This window comes from Nannospalax galili, unplaced genomic scaffold (assembly GCF_000622305.1).
Source record: "Nannospalax galili isolate Female #2095 unplaced genomic scaffold, S.galili_v1.0 scaffold475, whole genome shotgun sequence".
In the NCBI taxonomy this organism is placed as follows: Eukaryota; Metazoa; Chordata; class Mammalia; order Rodentia; family Spalacidae; genus Nannospalax; species Nannospalax galili.
The window spans coordinates 2959160-2982576 of NW_008339435.1; the positions used below are offsets into that span (position 1 = coordinate 2959160).

Consider the following 23417-nt stretch of genomic DNA (forward strand, 5'->3'; position numbering starts at 1 on the left):
TCTGAATAATATAGGGAGCAGGGCTCTCCTTGAAGACCTGTGATGGGTCTGTCCAAAAATGATCAATAAACCTTAACTGCTTTCAGCCTCTTGAGAGCTGAAGGTTGTTACTGCAGCACAACCCAACCCATACTGATGAACACGAACCCTGTTGTTTTTTTTCAGCTCTAGAGAGCCAGTGCCTCATTGAATTCTGCTGGCTGACCTAATAGGTAGATGCTAGAAGGCAGTACAGCCTACTTAGGCATCAGAGTGCCTCAGCACTCTCAACAGTTCAGTTTCCTATAGAGCACCAGTAATGTCAATGCAGTTGTGCAGAAATGGATGTACCTTCCACTTGCCTCTCCATAGGCCACCCTCTAGAATAATTAAAAGCTGGGGATGATCAGGAAAGATATTCTATTAAGTTGGAATGTCCTTTTAAAAATCTCAACTCTGAGATACTAGTTTCCCATGGCCTTGACAAATTATGTTTTAGGAGAGTTAACAGGATACTCCTCTTAGTGGGCAAAAGCATTGTGTTTTCCAGAGAAGAGTTCGACCCACTTCCCCACAGAGGGAGGCTTCAGCATCGGGAGGTCTGCTTGCGATGCTGAATGGTTGAGGGAACAGCCAGGCCCCATGTCCTAAATGCTCTGTGAGCCACAGTTTGACAGAAGGCAGGCAGATTCCAGCCTGCTGTGGTGCACAGGTATTCCTGAGCACAGCAAAAAAACAAAACAAAACAAAACAAAACAAACAAACAAAACCCCAAAAAAACCAACACCCCTGTGTCTATATCTAATTGAAGGGAAGTGGCTATCTATGTAAGTGAACATAAAAATAAAAGCATTGGTATACCCTGTGTGTGTGCTTCCTGCTGAATCTTGAGAACATAAAATGACAAGAGAAATGGGCAAGAGACAGAGATTTAATTGAATAAAAACTCCAGGCTGTGACGGGGTGGGAAGAAACAAAGCAGTAATTAACAACATAATTTTTTTAAATGATGACATAATTAATTAACATCCTGGGTAAGTGCAGGGGGTAGGGGAGCATCTTTCAGCCCAGAAACACTGCTAAATAAAGGGGACTTAATGTCTTTAAAAAAAACATCTATGTGCAAATGGCCCTGGTTATCACAACTTCAGTAAAGCTCACCACCACCACCACCCAGGGGGATTCTTGTGTCAGGGGAAGGCAACAAATGAATCAACTTTGATTTTCAGTTTATGCTGGAGCAGATTTCAACTCCTCATTTGAGAGGGAGGCATCCTGAGCTAATGAAATGAGAAGCCTGTTCAGGTGCCATTCTTGGTTCAGGTTGAGGACTGGTTGCTCTTGTGGGTGGGTCTGGGGGACTGGTGGGAGAGATCCAGGAGCTAACAGCCTTCCTGGTCCTGTAATATACCAAGGCTGCTGGAGCCAGAGTAGTTGGTTGGGGTGGTGAGTAGGAAAATCAGGATATGATTTTCTGAAATAGCTGGGATGTTCCCTCATAGGAACGAGCAGCTGGACATAGAAGGGTCTCTCAGACAAGCAGTGCCAAGATTCATACTGACTACACCCTCCTCTCCAAAAACTTAGAAAGGGGCAGCCCACCTGCCTAAAGGTTTAGAAGTGGCAGTGGGCATGTACTCGGAGGTCACTTCTGGAAGGACACTCACACTAATTTCTGTGCCCCTTTACCTCTTGCCAGTTTAATAGCTGCACAGCCATCTTGATGGGGTCCATCTAGAGTTAAGAAACACAAGTTGGTTGCTTGCTTGCTAGGAGTCTTGTCATCATCTTGGGGTTTTTCTCCCTCTCAAGAGAACTTCCAACTACAGTACTGCCTTACTAGAAAGGTCTATCAATTAGACGATGTTTGGGGGAAAAACCATCTTTATACACCAGTCTTGAGCCTAAGACCATACAGAATAGAGTCTAGACTTATCTACCTTTATTTTTCTAGGTAGAACGTTTCTTTTGTCACAATAACCTGTTAACTTATGTCTAATCTGGTCATTCTTCCAGCTAGCAGACACTCTGAAAGTTAGATTGGCAGAGAAACCTGGTATCTTGACTTAAAATAAGGGTTGCTTTATGGTTACTGCTCCAGCAGTGTGTGACATAAAGAATAAGACATGAGGTATGTGAATAGCTTTTGTGTTCTTGATCTTCCATTGTTGAAAGAAAGGGTTTCCAGCTGACTTGCTTCACCAAGCCCCACAGCTCTGGAAATTGGTACTGTTAGTCACAAGCCAAAGTGGAAACTCACCTTCCCATGCTTGCAGAGCTGTACAGACTTGAGACTGAGCAGATCAATCTACTTCCAGGGCTTGGTGGGAAGGCTGTTAGTCACCCAATAGAAATGTGCTATTACAGATACAGAATAGTTCGGGTTTTTTGTTTTTTTTCTAAACTGAATTTGGCCTAAGATAGAGATCTTATGGACAAAACAAAAAAGCAAAAATCCCCTCACTACCACTGAAACAAACAACACTGAATACTTATTAATTTATAGAACTAAAGTTTAAGATGAGTTATTGTCCCAGTGTCTGTGGGGCTAAACTAGTCTGAGGCTGACTAGACTTCAACCAAGAAAATGCTCTTCATAGAGAGACAGACTCAAAATGCTGATTGGATGTCAAAATACCCCATTCAAAAAAGAACATTTTATCTAGATTTTTCTTTGCTCTGTTTAGGCATTTTAAACAGCTGCGTAGTACTTCATGGAATTATAAAGCTATGTATAACACAGACATTCTGGAACATATGCACCTTCTTTCTTTACAATGAAGGTTATTTTCGAGAACTAAGATCCTGTTTTCAAACAAATGTGATCATTAACTATGGCACATCAGAAAACATATGGCATGGTTAGTTTCAGCAGGATCATTCCTAAAGAAAGTGACCAAGTTCCCACGAGGAATCAGCCAACAAAGAGGGGAGCAAAGATTCCTCCATATAGAGTCACAAACACTGGAAAGGTCTCATAATTTCAACATGGAACAAGTGGTCCACACTGTGGCTTGTGTCACAGTAGTGAAGGGCTTCAAAGAAGAATTCGCCTCAGAAAGGCTCTTAGATGGATTTGTCTGATTATCACAGGACACTGAAAATACAGCCACAGCTCCATCCTCCTGCCGTCTCTTTAGCGAGCAGAGCTTGGTGGAGATGCAAAATTTCAGAGACTCAATTTCTCTTTCCTTAAAAAACATTATTTCACATTGTATTTCATAGAATCAATTTCTGCACTCTCCGCCCTTTATTTTATTTTCCTACTCCTTTTTTCTTCTTTTCTTGACAGCAGACCCATACAAAGTGAAAACCACAAAAACATCACCTTGGGAGACAGAAAAGACTAAGACAGATCTGACCACATGACAAGTGTCTTGGCCTTGCTCTACACAGGAATAGTCAAGACCATGGAGTGGCAGTGGCCGCTGCCGCCACTGCCATGACTGCACGACACTGCATTTAGACAGCTGAACAAGTGTGAAAAGAACATTGCTGAGTCCTCTTTGTGTGGCTTGGCTGTGCAGCTCACGGTGTTGGCGGTGGTTTCGGAGACGGGCAAGAGCTCTCGCTGTCGAAGCTGGCAGCTCGGCCCTGCCACTGTGGGAGGAGAAAAACCTGGTTATTGATGACTAAGGGAATTGAGATCTCAACTCCCAAAACTTCACAGGCCCATGCACTGTATCCACCTTTCCCGGCTTCTTAATAAGCTTTCTTGACTTGCTGTCAGCCATGCAAAGATACAAGGATGCCAGCTCAGAGCTTCTAGTTTGGAATGCTTGGTTTTCAGAGAAGATCTACTGCAGACATAATTTCAGCTTCCTTTACAATGTGGAGTGTGTGTTTTAATGAGGTGTTATGACTAGACCATTTCTGAGTGCTTTGGTCATTTTTCACACACTGAAAATCAGATTATGTTAGCAGCGAAAGAGGCAGTGTATGCCCCTACTGCCAAGAACCTACCATCATGAATTATTAGCAATTTGTCTGGGAGCTGTTAGCACAGCATAAAAACAACCATGAGCCTGCTTCAGTTTGGGCTTTCTTCTTCAGTCTTAATATACCCTATGAGCATTTGTACTGGCCTGTGAATGCAGTAGATGATGTGAGGAGAGGCATCCCTATCCTCCCCTGGGCTCCCTCAATCCCTTTCTCCGGCTCTCCTGTCTCACAGATCACTGTCTCCCGGTGCCTCCCAGCCCTCTGTGGAAGTGGGTGATGTAATGAGGCATAATGGAGTGAAGGAGGCAGCAGAGGATGGATGGATCTCAACCCTTCTTTAAATGACAAAGTTGGTCATATCTGTGTGATATTTTCTGACCCTGTGAATATTCTTGACCTGTCTGGAGTGGCCTAACTTCAAAATGAGTCAGTAGTCACTGGTCACTCACCCTTTTGTGCATTAGAGAGAACCAGTATCCTCCTAGTGTCTGCAGGATAGGTGTGAGAGAGAGATTAGGTAAGTGGTCAAGATGGCTTTCGAAACCACAGATGAGGCCCTCTCCTGCTTCTCATGAGTTATAGAGGTTGCTGTTGTGGAGTAATGGGGCCGAGGGTGCTGCAACCATGCATTTGGGTGCCTGTGGGAGTGGATGGAGGACATGGTTCTCCTCTCACAGCCCTTTGCAGGCATAGCTGAGCCAACTAAGCAGTAGACCATTTGCTTTCCAGCATCACCTCCAGAGTAAATGGGAAGCCCACAAGGCCAAGGAAAGACCTAGACCTCTAGAAATACTGCCAAGCTTCCAGTCCTGACAAGCGCCTCCATAGTTCCTCTCTGGGCTCCTTCTTAGTAGGCTCCTTAACACTCCCTATGTAGGCACACTGTACATCCTTTCAGCTAACCAAGGGCTACACAATCAGGTATGGAGGACTGCCATTGCATAGCCTAGACCTGAGCAATCTCTGTGTGTCAAAACCAGAGTAGATTTTGGACATGGGCCAGTCTCGCCTGCTTATTCTTACAAGTAAGAAAACAGAGACAAAGAGAAATCAAGAAACAGACAGTTAGAGGCAGAGCCTAGACTCCCAACTCAGTGCTCTTTCCATTCCATCCTGCTGCTGTACTGGCCTATGGCCACCCACAAGGGGAAGAAGAAGACACAAAATGTAGTAAGAGGCCTAACCTCTTCCAGTCCACACCAGGTACTTACTCCTAACTCCGGTGGCTGTCTCTCTGCTTGCAGCATCCACGTGAATGAAATCACAACCGAGGGGTTCCCTGGTGAAATATTTTAGATAAATAAATGCCTGGTTTTTGAGCCCACTGTGGCTTCTCACTCAAGTGTTTCTTAACCAGAAGGCAACACAGGATGATTACTAATGCTTTCATTTGGCACAACTTCATTTCGGGAGCTCGACTTTCTCAGTTACCACCTTTAATGTCAGCGAAAGGTACACAGTAATTACTGGCTTCTCCCTTGGGTAGGCCTGCCACTTAAACAACCTGACCCACAGGCCAGGTCAGAGAAGAAAACATGAAATGGCTCCATGAAGTACCTTTTTCCTTTCTATAACAGCCCAGAGTCTAGTCACACAGAGCATAATTGTTTATCTGGAACAAACGAAGAAAGAACACTGCCTCCCCTGCTAGCCCCTGATTTTCCTTATGAAGATAAACAAAGGGAGGAGATGGGGTTTATGGACAATGGAAAGGCTTATCAAGGTGGCTCTGAAGTGGCAGAGAACCTGTCCCCAGCACTCAGGGAGCTTATTGTCCCCTAGCAGCTGTGTTCTAGCAAGATCTATTGCTATTCTGAAATGAGTAATGTTCCAACAGAGCTCTCGAAACCTATGTCAGATGATCAGAACTTGGCCCTTTGTGAACGTTGCACCTTGGATAAGGTCACCGGTCAACCAGGCTCTGTGTGTGGTGACAAGAACTGGGAGGGAAGGGGCTGGCACCACAGCTAGAGAGGAGCACTTGCTATGGCTTAATGAATTTTTATTCATGAGAGATCCCAGCAGGGGAATACACCTTTTCAATGAGTTTGTTTCCCTCAACCTTATTTTAAACCCCAAATGGCTGAGCAAGCGTGGTGCCCTCTCTTCTCATTAATAATAATAAAGAAAACAAGGAATGATCACAGCACTTGAAACTCTGCTAAGGAAGGTGTGAGATAAAACACAGAGGGCTTTACAGAGACCAGGCCATTATCTTTTCAGAAGCTGGAAAGATTTCTTTACGGATTATACGAAAAGAAGATCCAAGTTTCTGGAGCAAGGCTTTTGTTCGATGGCCAGAAGAGAACCCCAAAGAAGTCAGGATATGAGCTCTTAGGATGATTGGGAGCACAGATGCTCAAGTATAACAAACCACATAAATACAAGGAGTGATTACTTCATATTAGCCTGGCAAGGCTGTAGATGCATTTTTATAAAGGTAATTAAACTGTGGGGGTTAAGCGTGGCAGTAAAGACTCTATACCGATGCATACTGCTCAAATCCTAAGCTGCTAAGACAAATATCATTTTCAGCTTCTCCATACAGAAAGGCAATGGGCTGAACAGAAAGTGGGAAGGAGAGAGGGTGGGGGAGGGGCGGCCTCCACAGGGCTTAGTGTGCCAGGTCTAGGAAAAAAGTAAACCCAAAGGATATGAATCAATTTAATCTCTTTCGGTTTCCATATACTGTTACTTTCCCTTTAACGGTTTTATCAAATATTCATTTTCAAGAGGTTCATTCTACTTTATCTTTCTTGCTTTTGTCATCTGCACTAGTGAGTTGGAGTTTCTCAAAGAAAAAGGAACTGAAATCAATTATTGGGCTTAATTAGGTTGTATTCATCATGATTCCAGGGCCCAGGCCTGGCATTTCTGTGGTACCCTGCACTCCATCCACTCCAGCCACAGCTCTGCTGGTTTCTTTCTTTGTCAGAGGCAGGCTGGGCCTGGTGATGGTCATCCACTATACAGAGTCAAGATTCGAACATTATTGATTTAGCATGCAGGTTCCTGGGCCCAGTTCTCATCAAGGGTCAGTATTTGTCAGGAAAGTTGAGATGGGAGGATCTTACACTCTTATTTACCAACCAGAAGACCAAAGACCAGAGTGGGGCAGTGAGTCACCCGAAGTGCCACAGTCCCCCAAAAGATCACATTCCATGCCAGGTTCCCAAGTCACCCCAATACTCCAAACAGTTTAATATTCTTACTCTATTCTTAAATGTCGATATAATCTTATGGGGGTGGGGATTACAGATCCTCCTGGGTTTCACACTGACTTTGGTGAGGTGTTGCATTGGCTCCAGGTTGGCTAGCATTCTGACCAGTAGTGCTACTGTGGTTGGGAACAGAACAGAACCCTTGACCATAGTATGGAGAAAGCCTTCTAGCTGAGGGGAAGGGCTCCATTGGGAGGAAGTGTTGAGAGACTGGTCTCACTTACTGAAGCTCCACAGTTGTGGTAAAATCACTGCAGCTTGTAGTTGAACTGCGAGGCCTGAGTTTACAGGAACTTTGGCCTGTGCCTGGATCCTTGACAGGTGAGCCAATTAGTGTGGCTCCCTGGAAGTCATCTTTAACTAGTTTCACATGTCCAATCCTCTCAGCGTTCAGTCTGTATTGGAATGCCATCTCATATTAGGGTAGGAATTGGTGTGTCTACCCTGAGAAGGGAGGTTGTCTTCAGGTCCTTAGGTGGCCCGTCATTTCTGATCAGAGTGGGGAAAGTGGGTACTCTTAAAGGCCACAAGAAAAGTTTTAGTTTGGTGTTAGATTTTTCTATTTTGTACAGCTCTCTAAAGACTTATTGGATTGAAGTCCATTAAGATGAAGGAGTAATCTTCTTAGATCTAGGATGGACTGGGTATGAGATACTGAATATGAAGCTGAAGACTTGCCTGACCATTCTTGCCTTCCAACACACTTGAGAAAAAGCAGACCTGGGGATCACCATGGTGATAGATCATGGAATCTTTCATTGGTGGGGTTTGGTGCAGGTGGGACAGAACCCACAGCTTGCAGTTGAGAGAGAAGTGATGGGCTCCAGACTATTCAGCAAGTCAGGAGAGGGAGGTCATGATTGGAGCCCCAGCCCAGTGCTCTCTGTTAGAACTCACCCCCCTCCCCCCCCGGTTTTAGCCAGAAAGTGTGATACCTTGAGCCCACACTCCTCCCGCCAGAGATGGTAAGAACCAGTGTTCAGATGATGAGGAATGTGTTCTTTGGCTAGCTCAGCCAAACAGTGAAAACTGCCAAATGGCAGCCTGGCTGGAGTCTCAGGGAACTTATTGTTCTGATAGGGGTAGAATTTCTTGCCAACTCTGATCTCACCCCCTTGGGGCTTTCTCCTAAAGGACTAACTTGGCCCAGGGGCTTTGTGAAAGCTTTTCAGGCCTGGCACAGTAGACTGCTGGGAAGAATTCTTCAAAGTTCTTACTTTCCATTAAGAACTCAATGTTGCTTTTGAACTTTTTTATTTTTTGAGACAAGGTTCCATATAGCCCACATTGGCCTCACACTTGCTATACAGCTGAGGATGACATTAAACTTTGAAGCCTCCTGCCTCTACCTACGACGTGCTGGGATTGTAGGTGTGCACCACCATGCCTGGTTTTAGGCAGTGCTGGGGAACAAACTCGGAGCTTCATGCATTCGAGGCAAACACTCTACTGACTGAGCTACATCCTTAGCCCTGTCATTGTTAACTTTTGAAATGCTCAGGATCAAGGAATTTTTCGTTAGGCAGCCTTAATCTTCTCCATCAGCCTGTTACACACCAAGTGGTTTCCATAAAAGGCTGAGGATACGCAGCAGCCAACTGCCATTCTCCAACCCATGTCACCATGCAGCAAACATGCCAAGAGCCAGGCAACCTCACCCACCTCTTTGTAGGATTTCTTTACCTCCATCAAGGAGTGCCAGTGTGCAATAGGTTTCCGTGGGTATGCCAGCATCTCATTCCAGTGGTCCCTGCCCAGGCCTTCAGCATTGATCCCCACGCGACAGACTCCTATGATCTCATTGTGGCCCACTCTGAGGGAGAAACAAAGGTCCTAGCATTGGCTATCTGACATGATCTCAGAAAGAGAGGTTCTAGGGGGATGGGACTCTACTCAGTGCACCAAACTTAGAACAATGAGCTCTGAAAACCCATGCTCAGCAGGGCCTTAGGCTGTCAGTGGCCTTTCAGCTTTGCCTAGCCTCTTGAGGTAGTGGTCACAGAGATATGAACAAAGGCTACAAACTTGTTTGGAATCTCAGGAAACAGTGGCAGACGGCCAGACTGGGGATTGGGAGTTGGTCTCTCCTCTTATTCGACTTGACCAGCACGTTACAACTTCTCTGGAGACATGAGCGCGTGGAAATAAATCAATCTACTTTGAGCATCATCTCTCCATCCCCCAGAGGCTAGGCTGTGATTTATTCACTCAGAAAGAACATAAATCATCACTCAAGTATGTTAGTCAAGCACCTACTCTGCCTGAGAACTTGAGCAAAAAATATCAAGGGTTGAGGCTTTCTTGTGTGTTTTCTCTCCTTCAGTTAAAACGGCAGCTGGAGAGAAGAAATCATGGGAGATAAAGTAGTTGAAAAGAGTTTCTGAGCCAGCCTTGGGGAGGCAGAAACAGAAAAAAGGAAGAAAAGGAAAGGAATTAAGTGGGATGGTAATTTGGGGTTCAGATTATGGAAGGTCTGGGCAATGGGAACTGTCCAGGAGGACCAGGAGGAAAGTGTCAAACAGATATGTCCTGAGTCTGGTGGCTGACTTCGGACAGTAATGGAGGATGCAGAGCCATTCTGCAGAAGTGGAGATGCTACAGAGGTGTTTTCAAGGACAAAAAATAGTACTTGGTGCCAGGTGGAAGAAAGGAAGCAGTGAGGGGTAAGTTCTGGGAAACTGGCAGGTGGAGTTATTCTTGATAGAAACAGGCCAGCTGGAAGGAGAGCTGGAGCCTTTGCTAAGGGGAAGTCTACCCTCTTCCTCAAGTTCCTGGGTCTTTCTTGAATGGAGCTATATTTGAAGACAATGGGCCCTATGCTGCACTGGAGGGGACTAACTACGCCCTTCTGGGCAGGCACCTACCTATCGTAGTCCATAACCGAGATGAGCAAGCTCACTTGATCCATGTTCTCTGGCGGAATGTCAAAGATGATGGCTTCATTGTAGACAGGGTTGAGGGTGTTCTTCTTGATGGTCGTTTTCTTCTTTTTCAGTCTCCGTCCATCACACAGCAGGGACACTTTGACGTAGGGATCTGTGCCAATGGGGGTCGATTAAGAAGGAAGTTTGTTAAACAGATTTTGTTGTTGTTTGTTTTGGATTGGGTTATTTTTAAGATAAGGTCTCACTTCTGCAGCTCAGGCTGACATCAAATTCATAACCATCCTCCTGCCTTAGTCTTTCCAAGTGTTGAGATGACAGGTGAGGGGAATCACGGCAGCTTTAAACAGATGTTCTTGAACATCATTTGCAGCAGAGGGACTGACGCCCTGGATCTACTGCTGTTCATCAGATGGTATCAGTGGATTGTTAAGATAATTAAATCACCTTGTATTTATGCAGCACACCTGTCTCCGAGGACACTCCATGCTTAATAAACACAGTCTTTAGCTACCTCTGTATTCTTGGGAGAGTACCTAGTGGAGTTTTACTAATAGGAAAGTTAGCCCCAATTCAGACAAGACACTTGCTCATGGATATACAGTTCCCAGCCATAAATCTCAGCCCCATCATGGTTGGCTAGCTCAAAAGGGTGTTGTAGCTAGCAAAAGCACTGCATTTCTTCCACTCTATGGAATTATCTCCTTTGTTTTTTGTTTGTTTTTGAGAGATGGTCTCACTTTGTTTTACTACGTAGCCCTGGCTGGCCTAGAACTCACTATATAAACCAAGTTGCCCCCCAACTCATAGAGATCCACCTGCCTCTGCCTCCCAAGTACAGGGATTAAAGATATGTGCCACCACAACTGGCTCCTCTGGGGTTTTGTTAGCATTTTAATCAAAGGATAAAAAGGGTTAAAATATGACTCAGTGATACCCAAGGAACAGCTATGTGTTAGAATGAAGCGAACGATGGTCACACTGCTGCTCATTGCTCATGTTCTCCCACTTGAAGACATGATTTTGGGTCCTGGTGTCTCAATAATTTTGTTTCCATTTGGCACCAAGAAGGGGGATGTGGCCCTGCTTGCCGCTTTCCTGGAAGCCTTTTCCTGGCTGCTTCTGAGAAGTGAAGGCAAAGGAACTGCGGCCAGGAGAGTGAGCAGGGTGGTCCCCTGAGATTCAGGGTAGCTGGATGGCACTTCATTTCTCTGTGGACTTTTGGATTCTCTTCATGCTGCAAAGAGATGCCTTTTATATTAAACTTCTATTTGCCTCTCTTTTAGCTTTCTGATTAGGTATTTTACGGTCATCTTTCTACTCTGAAATTTTCTACTCATTCAAATGTAGGGACACCTATTATCTCATAGGACAAGTGTCTTGGTCACCATCATAATTAGTATTTATGCTACACAGCTCAAGAAACAAGAGGACAACTCACAGGTAGTAATAGCTTTGAGACACTGATATGCGGGGACGCTTTCTTGTTCAGAAGCCAGGGCTTAGGTGAACCTGTCAGGAGGCATGAACCAAAGTAGCTGCTATCCTGGATCTACAGTTCCAAGGCCTATGGTCTGTCTCCTGGGTCCCTGAGCACCTACTAGGTCTCATACTCTCTGACATCATGCTGGGGAGGCAGATGAGGGCTACAGTTACATACAGTGAAAACTAAAGAAACCGCGTACCTGAGAGATGAGCTCAAGCTCCAAGCCTTGAAGGCGTTTCCATAGACATCCAAGAGAGCTGCTGACTAACCAGTGTGACAGTGGCAGCTGTGCCTTAACCACAGGGACACTTGGGTTTATTGAGGAACTGGGGAAACTGCAAGGAATTTAATTAACCTCCTATCTCTGACTACATAATTTCAGGGTCCCTCTACTCAGGGAAGCATTCGGTAAAGAAGAACAAGATTTGAAAGCCTACATGCTGCAGCTGTCTGGTTTCCACAGGTTCCTTCCCTGTGGATTTGCTCCAGGGCACTGTTCAGGTCATGGGAAGAGCCATTCCCAAGAACTATCTTTAACATTCAAGCCTTTCTGGGTGCACACTGATTTTGAAGGTGTCTTCAGGCTTGCGCTGCCTCATTCCTCTTTTCTTTCTAGTTCCAGACACTCCATTCAGAGCACATTTCCATGTGAGGAAAACACGAACAGCCATTCCCATGGGCCACCGGACTAATGCCTTCTTCCCCAACTCTCTCCATCCCTATATGGCATATTCAGTTTATAACATTCAGTGAGCAGAGTCCCTCTACAGGAACCAATATTCTCACCAGCATCCAAGAAGCTAATCAGAGATCAGAGATGACTGTCCCCCAGGGTGCTTCAGGGAGACATTTGTGGTGTCTAGTGGAGTGGTGGCCCCCAGATGGTCTTTGAAGCCTGTTCCTCTCTCTGATGCTCTGTACCAGGAGTACAAAAGCCAGCAAGGTATTTCCACCTCATTGTTGTGGGGGTGATCAGAATTCAGCATTTGGAATGTGCCAGGCTGTGTGCTAAGAAATGTATATCAACAAGTTTACTTCACATCTATCCTCTAAAACATTTACCATCATTATCTTCATTTCACAGATGGGAAAAATCAAGGCTTAGAGAGATTAAAGGACTTGCTTAGAATGTGACCCCAGGCCTGACTCCAAAGTTCACTTTTTAATCACTGGAGATATAGCAAAATGTACCAGAGGCAGCAGAGACAAAAGGGTTAACTCATTGCCTTTGTAGCACACTGATCTTTATTACCATTTTGCACTATTTTTATTGTCATGGTTCTAGAAAAATGGGCTTCGAGAATTGATTCTGGGCTAGTTTAGATCAAGGAGAATAGGAGGATCCTTGGTTTTAGAGGTCAGTACCATTTTAAGTCTAGAACAGAAAATAAGAAGTGCCATTCATGCTCTACTTTAGTCCAACGTCAGACCAGTCTGGGCTGAAGGCAACTGCAACCTCTTCCTTAAAAAACAATGTAGCATGAGGGGCCTTGGGCTTGCAGGCATCTAGATTCCTCATGCTATATGTAAATTCATTCATTCATTGTTCATTCAGTCAGTAGTACATATTTAATGAATGCTTATTGTGTTTCACACATTGCTCTACAGACTTGTATGCATCAATGAACAAAATAGGCATCTTTATTGCAAAGATCCTTGCATTTCCAGATTCTGCTGAGATTTAACATCAGATTCCAAACCTGGGTAGAGAAGACTGACAACTGTGAGAGGGAGGTTAGGACTTAGCATTAAAAACAATCCTTTTACCCCAAACCCTCTGATTTGCAGCAGCCCTTAATGATTACCTATGGCTTCACTCTGAGATTGCTCTTTAGCACATCAATTTGATTACAACCAGAGGAGATGGTGTTGGGGACTAGGGAAGCAAAAATCCTATTTCCCTCCGCCGCCTCGAGAGTCCTCAGTGAATTTCTGTCCTTGTATGCACTTATTTTGGTATTAAAATGAAATCTACATTGGCTGTATTTTGGGAGAAGCTGGCTTGCTGTTGCCTGAGAGCTTTTCCCATGTCAGCAGAGGCTCATAGTGTTCTTTGCTGCATCCTGATGGGTGTGAGCAGCTTTGGGGGAAGATGAGCTTGAGGTTGGGCACTTGGTAGGGGCCTTTGGCCTGAAGGAAGCACTGCAGAGACAGTTGGAAGCAGGAACAGAGACTTGAGGGTTTCAAAGCCACAACAAATGAGTCTTACAGAATTTAGTATTTCCCAGCCACTTTTCCCTGAAAACTGAGTTTCCAAGCCCTGAATCCTCATCTTCTTCCATCTTCATAATGTGTATCTCGACCCAGATATTTTCAGCTGGACTATCAGCTCCCTATTTTCTTTTTTCCTCTGTCATATTGGGTACTAAATCCATGGTCTTGTGCTGCTAGGCAACTGCTCTACCACTGTGCTACACACCCACTGTGCTGGATAGCTTCAGTTGTCAACTTCATACACCTGGGTAAAGGGAATCTCAACTGAGGAATTTCCTCCATTGGATTGAACTGTGACCATTCTGTGGGGCATTTTTATTATTGAGTGATATGGGAGGGCCCAGCCCACTGTGGGTGGTGCCACCCCTGGGCAGGTGGTCCTGTGCTGTATAAGAAAGCAGGCTGAGCACAGGCCAGGGGAGCAAGCCAGTAAGCAGTGTTCCTCCATGGTCTGTGCTTCAGTTCCTGCCTCCTGCCTCCAGGTTCCTGCCCTGACTCTGTCAGTAATAAACTATGACCTGGGAGATGTAAGATAAAACAAAACCCTTCTTCCCCAAGTTGGTTTTGGTCAGTGATTTTTTTTTTTTTTAACTATTACAGCAACAGAGATACAAACTAGGATACCCAATACCCCACTGTTTTTTGTTTTTTGTTTTTTTTTAATAGCTCAGGCTGGCCTTGAACCTGCAATCTTCTTGCCTCAGGCTCCTAAGTGCTGGGATTTCAGGTGTGTGTATTTGGTACTACCATCATCATCTCATTATGGCAACTGCAATCATATTTCTAGGAAAATGAATAATACAAAGGAAATGCATGGAAAATTCTTCAACATGTTCTTATTCAGGTTTGGAGGAGTCTCCTGTGTGGTTTTATACTGATAATCAGAATCATCCGAAGGGCCTATTGGGTAGAGGTCTCAGGCAACAAACTGACTCTTTCTGACCTTCGGCATCCTGATACAGCTCAATGCTCTCTGTGCCATTCTTTGGAAGGTTTCACCTCTATCAAGTCTCAGAACAGTTTGAACTAAAAGGGAGAAGGCAGTTCCCAGGCCTCAAGCTATTGCTCTGTTAGCTCCAAACAGAGATAAGTTCTCCTATGACAATGTGCAGACTGTCAGGGCAAGGATCAAACCTCCTACAACATGTCCAGCCTGCAGGCCTCTGCAGCTGCTCTCACACAAGATCTCTTTGTGGCTGGAAATACATTAGATTCCTATTCAATTGTAGCTCAGCTGTCTAAGGGCTGAGGCCGAGGGCGAGACCAGGAGCCCTGCAGGAAAAACTCTAACACAAATGCACTTTGCTTTTCGGTAGATTTGTTCTTTTGACGCAGGATTCAGGGTTGCTGCCCTAGGCCCATGTGAACTGGCTAACATTTACATTCCAACTCCACACAACTCTTTCAGGTTCTTGGACCCAATATTAACTCAGAAAATTCTTTAATTTTTTTTCCCTCCTGACTCTCTTCTTTTACTGAGAAACAGAATGATATTAATAGTAATAGTCTCTACCAGGTGCTTGCAATGTGTCAGGAACAATGCTAAACATTTACATGGATTAGTTCACTTATTCTGAATACAATCAGTGCAAGGTATTTTTAGCCCCACTTTTTAGATTAAGAAAGTACTACAGTTTAGACCTCAAATGTCTCTCAAAGGTGTTGAAGGTCTGATTCCCAGCCTGTGGCACTACCACTAGAAGGAATAGCCCCACTTCTTTGCTCCTTGTTTCCTGGCTGACATGAGGGGAAAGGGTTTCCTCTGCCAGGTACTCCTGCTGTACTGTAAGCTGTTACCACAGGCCCAAAGCAAAAGGGTCAAGTGGCTCTGACTGAAACCTCTGAACCTGTGAACCAAAACAATCCTTTCCTTCTTTAAATTAACTATCTCAGGTATATTCCATCACAGTGGCAGCCAGCCAGCACAGAATCAGGGTCTTTACATAAGAAGGAAGAGTGCAGAATTCAGATGCAGGCATTCTGCCTCCCAAGCTGGTGCTCCTGCCCTAAGAACAGTGGCAATTCTTGGCTTTTCTTCCTGAACACTCTTCCAGACCCTACTCTTTGGACTTCAGGCAGGGGTAAGAGAGGTACCTGAATAGCCTGTGATGTCCATTGCCTTGAGATTGCGACACTTGATCACTGTGAGCGTGAGCCTGCCTGCCGTGGGCAGGTAGCAGAGGGAGAACATGATCTCTCCCAAGTCCACACTTTCCTGCAAAGAAGCAGATGAGAGGGCAGGTGAGGAGTACTCGCTGTCTGAGCAATAGCTGTGGGGAACCCTAGGGCCCCAGAGAAGCCTTAGAGCGGCAGTGTCATGTGTTTAGTGTCTGGGAGTGACTTGGAACAAAACATAATCATTACAATACTGTCCCTTCAAGCAGAAATCACCCCTTCAATGTTCCTTCTTGGTTTTTGTTTTAAATTTTGAGAAAGCGTCTCATATAAGCCAAGCTGACTTTGAAGGTCATTGGCAAAGCAGCTAAGGATGATCTTGAACTTCTGATTTTCCTGCTTCCATGTCCTGAGTGCACTGGGGTTACAAGCATGCATCACCATACCTGGTTTATGAGGTGCTGGGGATTCAAACCCAGGGTTTTCTATATAATATACCAGGCAAGTACTGTACAACTGAGCTACATCCCCAGCCCACCCTTCTTGCTTTTGATCAGACTCTGGTCCTATCTTTTCATCCTGCTTTAGCCTGATTCACTCTATGTATGCCCTTGGCTTCAGAGCCTTGGTGGTTTATCTTCCCCTGACTGTTATTGACCCTTGACCTCCCACCCATCTTGATAGAGGCTCCACGCCCTCTTCCAAGGCATTTCAGCTCTTTTCTGCTTTGTTTCTCAGCTCATTTGTCCTTCAACAACCTGGCCATCTTGGCCCCAGGCTCTACCTTCCTGTCTAGGTGTAGATGTTCAGGAACTGATACCCTGCTGAGGACATGCTGCCAACCAGCCTCCATTCCATACTTTATGTCCAGCCTTGCATCAGCTTTGTCCTTTTCCCTTAGACGTGGTCATCCTTCAAAAACAAACCTGGCAAGGAGCACGTGCTCTGTTGCCTCTCCTGCCCCAGAACCATCACAGTCAGGGATCCCTGGAAGCATCTGAGCGAGGAGAGAATGTTCCTTCCTAGAAAGTCTTAGCATCTTCTTAGAGGGATGGCAAGCTTGTCCATCTATTGTATTTGATAGCACCTCGCCGGATTGCTTTCTCTGCCTGTTCCCTACTCATGGAAAGGGGGTACATATGGCTTAGAATTCAAATGGAACTGTCTCCCAGAAGTGAGGAGGAGGAGGTCTGTGTTTGAGGTGGCTCTGATTTCAGATAGGGTCCTCTACTTGTTCATTTATCTATCTATTCATTCAGTCAAAAGTATTTATTGGACATCTGCTATGTGCTAGGTGTTGATTTATAAGCAAGAACAAGAGACAAAAATCATTACCTTCATGGAGCTTACATTTTAATAGAGCCAAAGACCACACACACACACACACACACACACACACACACCACATGTATTTTTAAGGTAAACAGCTTTTCCACTGCTGCCAAGTTGGGGGGGGGGCAGGGGCTGCTATGTTCAAGATTCAGCTTCACTTGTGCCGTATCTGAGGGAGGCATTTGCTGCTGGAAGTGTAATGCACGTTAATACTGCTTTACAAGAGGTGCTAAAGATCACACTCCTCCAAGATGGCCTGGCATGTGAAATTCGAAAAGTTGCCAAAGCCTCAGACAAATACCAAGCCCCTCCTTCTGTGCTTACAACAATTGTGATGAGCCTGTGTACATCAGATTTGTGGAAGCCCTTTGTGCTCAGCACGAAATCAGCCTTATCAAGGTTGTTGACAAGGAACTAGGGGAGTGGGTAGGCCTCTGTAAAACTGATCGAGACAGGGAAATCCATAGTGTTGTCGTTGTGTAGTGGTTAAGGACTTTGGTGAAGAATCTTAAGCCAAGGATATCATTGAGGAGTACTTCAAATGCAAGAAATGACCAAGTTAAAAAAATTGGCTCATTTTCTTAAAAATAAATAAATAAAAATTTAGAAGGCAAATAAACTAGTCAAACATATTAAGGAGAAAAAATTCAGACAGAGAAGAGGGATATAAAATGACTGTGCAGGAGGCTATAGTTGTAGAAGTTTTATCTTGGGAAGAGCTCTCTGACTTCTGAGAAGAAACAGAGTTGAGGGTGACACCAAGGTTTTTACAAAGAACCATCCTCTGTTGGAGACTCCTGAAGTCTTGACCTCACAGGAGAACTACCCAAGACAGCCTCTATGCCAACCCTTCTAGAGCATGTAGTACTAGTGTTTCCCTCTAGAGGCTCTAACACTCACCCTGCTCCTGTCTTTGTGCCTACCTAGCCCTCTGGGTCAAATCAAATACTAGGAGCAGTGGCAAAAGGTGACTCCCTGCAGCTCCAGGACTGAGGTCAGAGCCAGAGAACCTTAGAGTTAGCCACTCCCTCTAGCACCCACCACCCTGGCCTCCACAGAGCCAGTGATAGAGGACCTACCACTGTGGAGTCCATCCATAGATGACACATCTCCACTTTGAGGCTCTCAGTAGCTGTGTACAGGGACTGGCACCATTGTTCTCAGCATTTGCTCAGGTTGAAGAGCCTTTTCAAGGGGCTGGGGTGATGGGTACCTGAGTTTGAATCTCTAGTACTCACATAAAGCTGGGCATGGTCATATATACCTAGAATCCCAGCACAGGGATGGAGACAGGCAGATCCTGGGAGCTGCTGGCCAGTCTAGCCAAAATGGTGGGCCCTAGGTTCAGTGAGAGAGACTCTGTCTCAAGGAAATAAGGTAGAGTAATAGAGTAGGACAGCCGGCATCCTCCTCTGGCCTCTGTGTGGGTGTGCACACTCATACACATGAGCATGTTCACTCAAAGATACACAAAAATAATAATAAAAGGAAAGCTTTGTCCAGCTAGCTAGCTGAATCCCCAACCTTTGGGAGGAATGTTGCTCACACTTTCCTGAGAAGCATCCTTGCTAGCTCATTCAGGGAGCACCTCATGGCAACTCCCTGAGACCACACTACACCCACGTTCATTAGTTGGTCCATACTCATCTGCTGAGTGCTTGCTAGAGGCAGGGTATTGTGTAATGAATATAGTCCTTACCCCCTTGACATACACATGGTCCCAGGCCCTGGTACTATGGAAATGTCACCACCCCCTTCCTGTGGCAGGGGTACATCTGTGTGGTCAGTGGTATACCTGGATAAGTATGCCATCTCCCTGAGGCTCTGAGGTACAAGCACAAACCCATCTCCTCTTATTTCCCTTAATAGCCCTCCAAGTTTGATGCTGCCCAAAGTTCTAGAAACTCTCAAACTCAGTACAGTAACAGGAGCTAACAGTGTGTGCTGTTCATTTGCCTGCTTAGTCCTTTGCTGACTTCCCTCAGTGAGCCTTAGCACAGCACTGCAAGGTGGGTGCTCCTATTACCCTTGCTGCACACAGGAGGAAATGAATGTTCCTGAAAGTAAGGACTTGCCTGAGGTTGCATGACCAGCTAGTGCTTTACTGACAGACATTCATATGTCAATGTCCTTGTTCAGACACCCCCAGCTCTCTCCTCGTCCTTTGGCTTCTGAATCGAGACTCATATTCCCAGTTCGTGCTATGGGTCCTCGCTCCGTCTTCACCTGATTCTCTTCTGTTTGCCAAATTCTGCTCCACAGAGCTCTCTTTTGCCAAAATGCCTCTCTATCTCCTTAGCTTGACAATTCTACGCCTATGTAGAGCTCATGGTTTTGTCAGCTATGAGTGTCAGCTCAGGGTCCAACCCAACATCCCACAGTGCTTCCTATCCATAACTAGCTCATGGGAATCGCCAAGTTCCCCTTTTTCTCAGTTGTGCCCTCCTCTAACATAGAATGACAAGAGACCCTTAGGGGGCAGGATCCTTGCCTTACAAGTCTGTTTCAGAGATGGTGAACAGCCCACACAAGAACTGCACAGATGTCTGTGGGAAGGGATGATTACATTTTAGCCAAAAGAATGCTGACAGTGATGATTCTCTATATCCATGGTATGAACAAGTCAGGGCCTTGGGAGACTTCTGGAAGCCCCTATGGTTCCTCTGACAGGAAGTAAACAAAGGCTGCTGTCATAATGTTTCCACCACAGCTATGCCATGGTAGCCCAGTGGCACTTCCACAAACTGTCTCTTTTAGAGAATCTGAGTTGGTTTGTTTATGCATTTGGGAGATTTGCCTTGAATACAAGGGATCCCTCAGAGGTAAACGGAGGCTCCTAGGGCTTTGTGACTGGCTCCCCAGGATGGCTCCCCCTAGGGGAGCACTGGTCCCAAACATTCCCTCTGTTTTTAGGACAGTCCTTTCTTACTGGACTGTAGCAGCTGGGGGCATGTGGGTGTTAGGTGTGCGAAGCAGTATGGAATCCCCAGGCTCTGCACCCCACAGTGACTTACATCCTCCACCAATGAGCCCACAGACACAAGGGCTGGTCCAGAATCCTATCATGATGTAGAGGCAGAGAGGAAATAGGGCTGTGGGTACTGAAGCCCAGTTCTAGGGGCTTCTGTTGTGGGGGCCTGATGGCAAGGTAGCTGATAGGACTCAGTGGACTGAGGGGTATTGTTCTGCTGCACAGGCAGACAATACAGGACTGGGTTATTTGCTTAAGCAAAGTAGGTTAATTCCAAGTAAACTGAGAGATGGGAGGTAAACAAATATTCAGCCAGCTTCTCCTGGTAGCCATCCTCCCTTGCTGGGAAGTGAGGCTCCAGCTGGGCCTCAGCCCTCTCTGCCCTGACCGCTTTCTCAGGAGGTTTCAACCCAATTCTACACACCTTGCCAGCCCTTTATCCTCATTAGGAATCTTTGAGACTTTGGCCTTTAATAAAAAATAGGGGTGACAGGGGCTGCAGACCAGCTGGTGCCTTATTACTTTCATCTCTACCTGATGTCAGAGGCCGCATCAGGCCAGACTAGTAATGAGCTCCCAGTGTGGGAGAGGTCATCGATGAGCAGAAAGCAGCAGAAACCAACTTTGCCCTCTCCTACTAACCTAGGGGCTCTTAGGGCTGATCTGAGTTCAGTAGCAGCTATTTCAGTCCTGGCTGAAGCTAGGAGGAAAAGCAGGAAGTTGGTTCCTAGAGAAATCTGTCCTAAGTGCAACCTGTACCTCAACCCACCAATGTTCCTGCTCATAATAGCAGCATGCTGTCCAGGTGCAGGGTCCAGGGTGCCTGGACAACAAGATTCTGAACAAGATTGCAACATTGCTCTCATGAGGTCCGGAGCAGCTACCTGCCACAACTCATTAAAGCGTTTCTTTCTCCTTGACACACTTAACATAATCCTGAACATAGTAAAACAGTAATAACGATAACAACAGTATCCTATCTGTGGGCCGCCCTGGAAAGAGCAATGAACCAAAATCAAGGCTTTTAGTTCTCTACCACTTACTAGTCATGAGATCTGGAGCAAGTCATTTTACATCTGAACTTCATTTATGAAGTGAAAGAGTGGTACTAGATGATCTGTCCTGTCAGCCACGAGAATTAGGAGCTCCCATTAGAAAATCTATCAACCACCACCAACTGAGATGGTGGAAGGATGCTGAGCTGACATCCATTGCTCACCTCAAGGAATCTAGCAATCACATTCCTTCAGCCCCTACAGCCCCCAAATGTTCTAACCACGCTTCTTCCTAAACAGGCAAGGAGTGGCGTCAATGCCCTGAGCCCGCCTGGGGAATCCAGGCTGAGCAAAGCAAGCATGATGCTTCCCCATCTCTTAGAGAACACTTCTAGTCTCTTAATCATTAAGTGGCTTGTCTGAATCTCTCACCATCAGCAGAGAAGCATCCGCTACACTTTCAGGAGAGCCACAGGAGACCTAAAAAGGCTCTTGGAAGCACTGGCCAGGAAGTGCTGTTAAGTTACTGTAGGCCAAGGGAGCCTGGAAGAGAGAATGGAGTGGAAGCCAATTTGGCCCTGATGGTAAAGAAACATGCAGTGAGTAACCCTTCTCTGAAGGCCTGAGGTTTAGGACTGGGGTACAGGAATGAATTAGATATGGAGGCCAGATTCTTTGAGCCAGGCCAACTCCCCTGGTATCTGTGCCTTTCTCTTTACAGCACAGGCCACAACCTATAACTATTAATTTGGGGATTATATGATGGATGCTTGTGTTCCTCACCAAACTGTAAGCTCCTTGAGAGTGGAATGGGCTCTGACTTTATTCATGTCTATCCCAGTGCCTGATGGATAGTAGATGGGAACATGGATTTGGGATTAGGCAGTCCTGGGACTAAGTTCTAGCTCTGACTCATGAGTAATATGACTTATGCAACATTTCATAGACTACCTCCTAGGGTTGTTGCAAAGATTAAATGAGGTGATTCATGCAAAGTTCTTGGCTTCGTGTTTAGCAGAGAGTAGGTGTTCAGTATATATTAGCTGCTACTGTAATTATTACCGTTTTAAAGACTTGGTGGTCTCTGGGTAGAGACAGGGGAGAGGAAGGCAAAGTCAGTGCTGTTTGGTGTAAAACACAGGTACAGTAATAGAGCTGTGGACCAGATGTGGGAGAACAGAGAAAGCCATGGTTTCTGGCAGAGGTTTCAGGGCAGGGTTCCTAGAGTGGGTGATATTTGACAGGATCTAGAGGGTGAGTAAACAGAATTCATTAGCAGATGAAAGCAAACAAGGGCCCTCCAGCATAGGGATCTGCAGTGCCTGAAGATACAAAGGGTCATGAGAGGTTCCATATGGCCAGAGGGTGTGGCAGGGATAGGACTGGGACAGACAGCAGCCTAGATGAGGTGTGATCAAGAGCAGGACCCATCCCTGCCTGCCTAGTGGCCCTTATGTGGGCATTTGCCCTTGATTCTGCAGGAGATAAGAGACTCTAGCTCTGCTGTTCTGTTTCCTATTCAGTTGTCACTGCCATCTTCTCCCCAGATACCCACACCAAAGATCATTCTAGTTTGGGCCTTTCATTCATTTCACAACCACTAAATGAACTGGAGAAAGAGTTGTGGTAAGACAAAACCAAATCCAAGCACTCTGGGAGCTTGGATTCTAGAGGATGGAGACAAAGATAGATGAAGCAAGATGCCCAAGGGCAGCAGATGGGGTAAGAGTCACAGCAGACAGAGTGGCTTTGAAAGAAAAGGAGACAGCAGCCAAGAGTGGAAGACCAGCACTCAGGGAAGAGGCCAGCAGGCCAAGAATCCATGGGCCTGGTGCCCAGAGAAGGGGATGTGGCTTGGTCTTGGGTGCAGTGAGGAACGAGGAACAGGCTGAAAAGAGGCCATGGAGAGATTGAGGGAAACCTTGATAGCCTTCAACTTCAGCAGGTGTGTAAAGAATGGATGGCAGGAAGAATGGGAGAGAGTAACCCTAGTTTCCCACTTCTGGTTCCATAAGAACGGTGCTGACTCTCCTCTAGGTGATCCAGGCTCTGAGGACTTCTCCCCTCCCCACTATCTTAGCCTGACCTGTTAGTCTCTGCTGCCTTCTCACCCTGTCTCCCTGCCCATCAAATTCATCCTCCTTGCTATAACCTGGATGTTGCTCTCTTTCAAAATTCTTTGAGTCCCTATTCCACTCTTGTTTTGTATAGTTGGGCATCTTCAAGTTAAATGTTATCCAAAGCCCAAATATATACAATAGATGAAAAGTGGCTCTGGAA

At 45.7% G+C, this 23417-nt stretch overlaps 1 protein-coding gene and 1 pseudogene across 7 annotated transcripts in view; one reads left to right on the plus strand and one right to left on the minus strand.

Annotated features, from left to right (window-relative positions):
- Positions 1-898: 898 nt before the first annotated feature.
- The window catches only part of Syt6 (synaptotagmin 6), a 63516-nt gene continuing 40997 nt past the window's right edge, over positions 899-23417 (minus strand). For 3 of the 7 annotated variants that reach the window (XM_008833999.2, XM_008833996.2, XM_008833998.2), the window contains exons 4-7: positions 15819-15939; positions 10007-10178; positions 8805-8955; positions 899-3579 (exon numbers count right to left, since the gene is read on the minus strand). In XM_008833999.2, the coding sequence (XP_008832221.1) occupies positions 3508-3579; positions 8805-8955; positions 10007-10178; positions 15819-15939 (516 nt within the window). In that variant the 3' untranslated portion in view covers positions 899-3507. Of the gene's footprint in view, positions 3580-5132; positions 5201-8804; positions 8956-10006; positions 10179-15818; positions 15940-23417 lie in introns of all 7 variants that reach the window. The other 4 variants (XR_607309.2, XR_607307.2, XR_607308.2 and 1 more) reach the window with 3 other exon arrangements.
- Positions 15954-17725, plus strand: LOC108490911 (annotated as a pseudogene).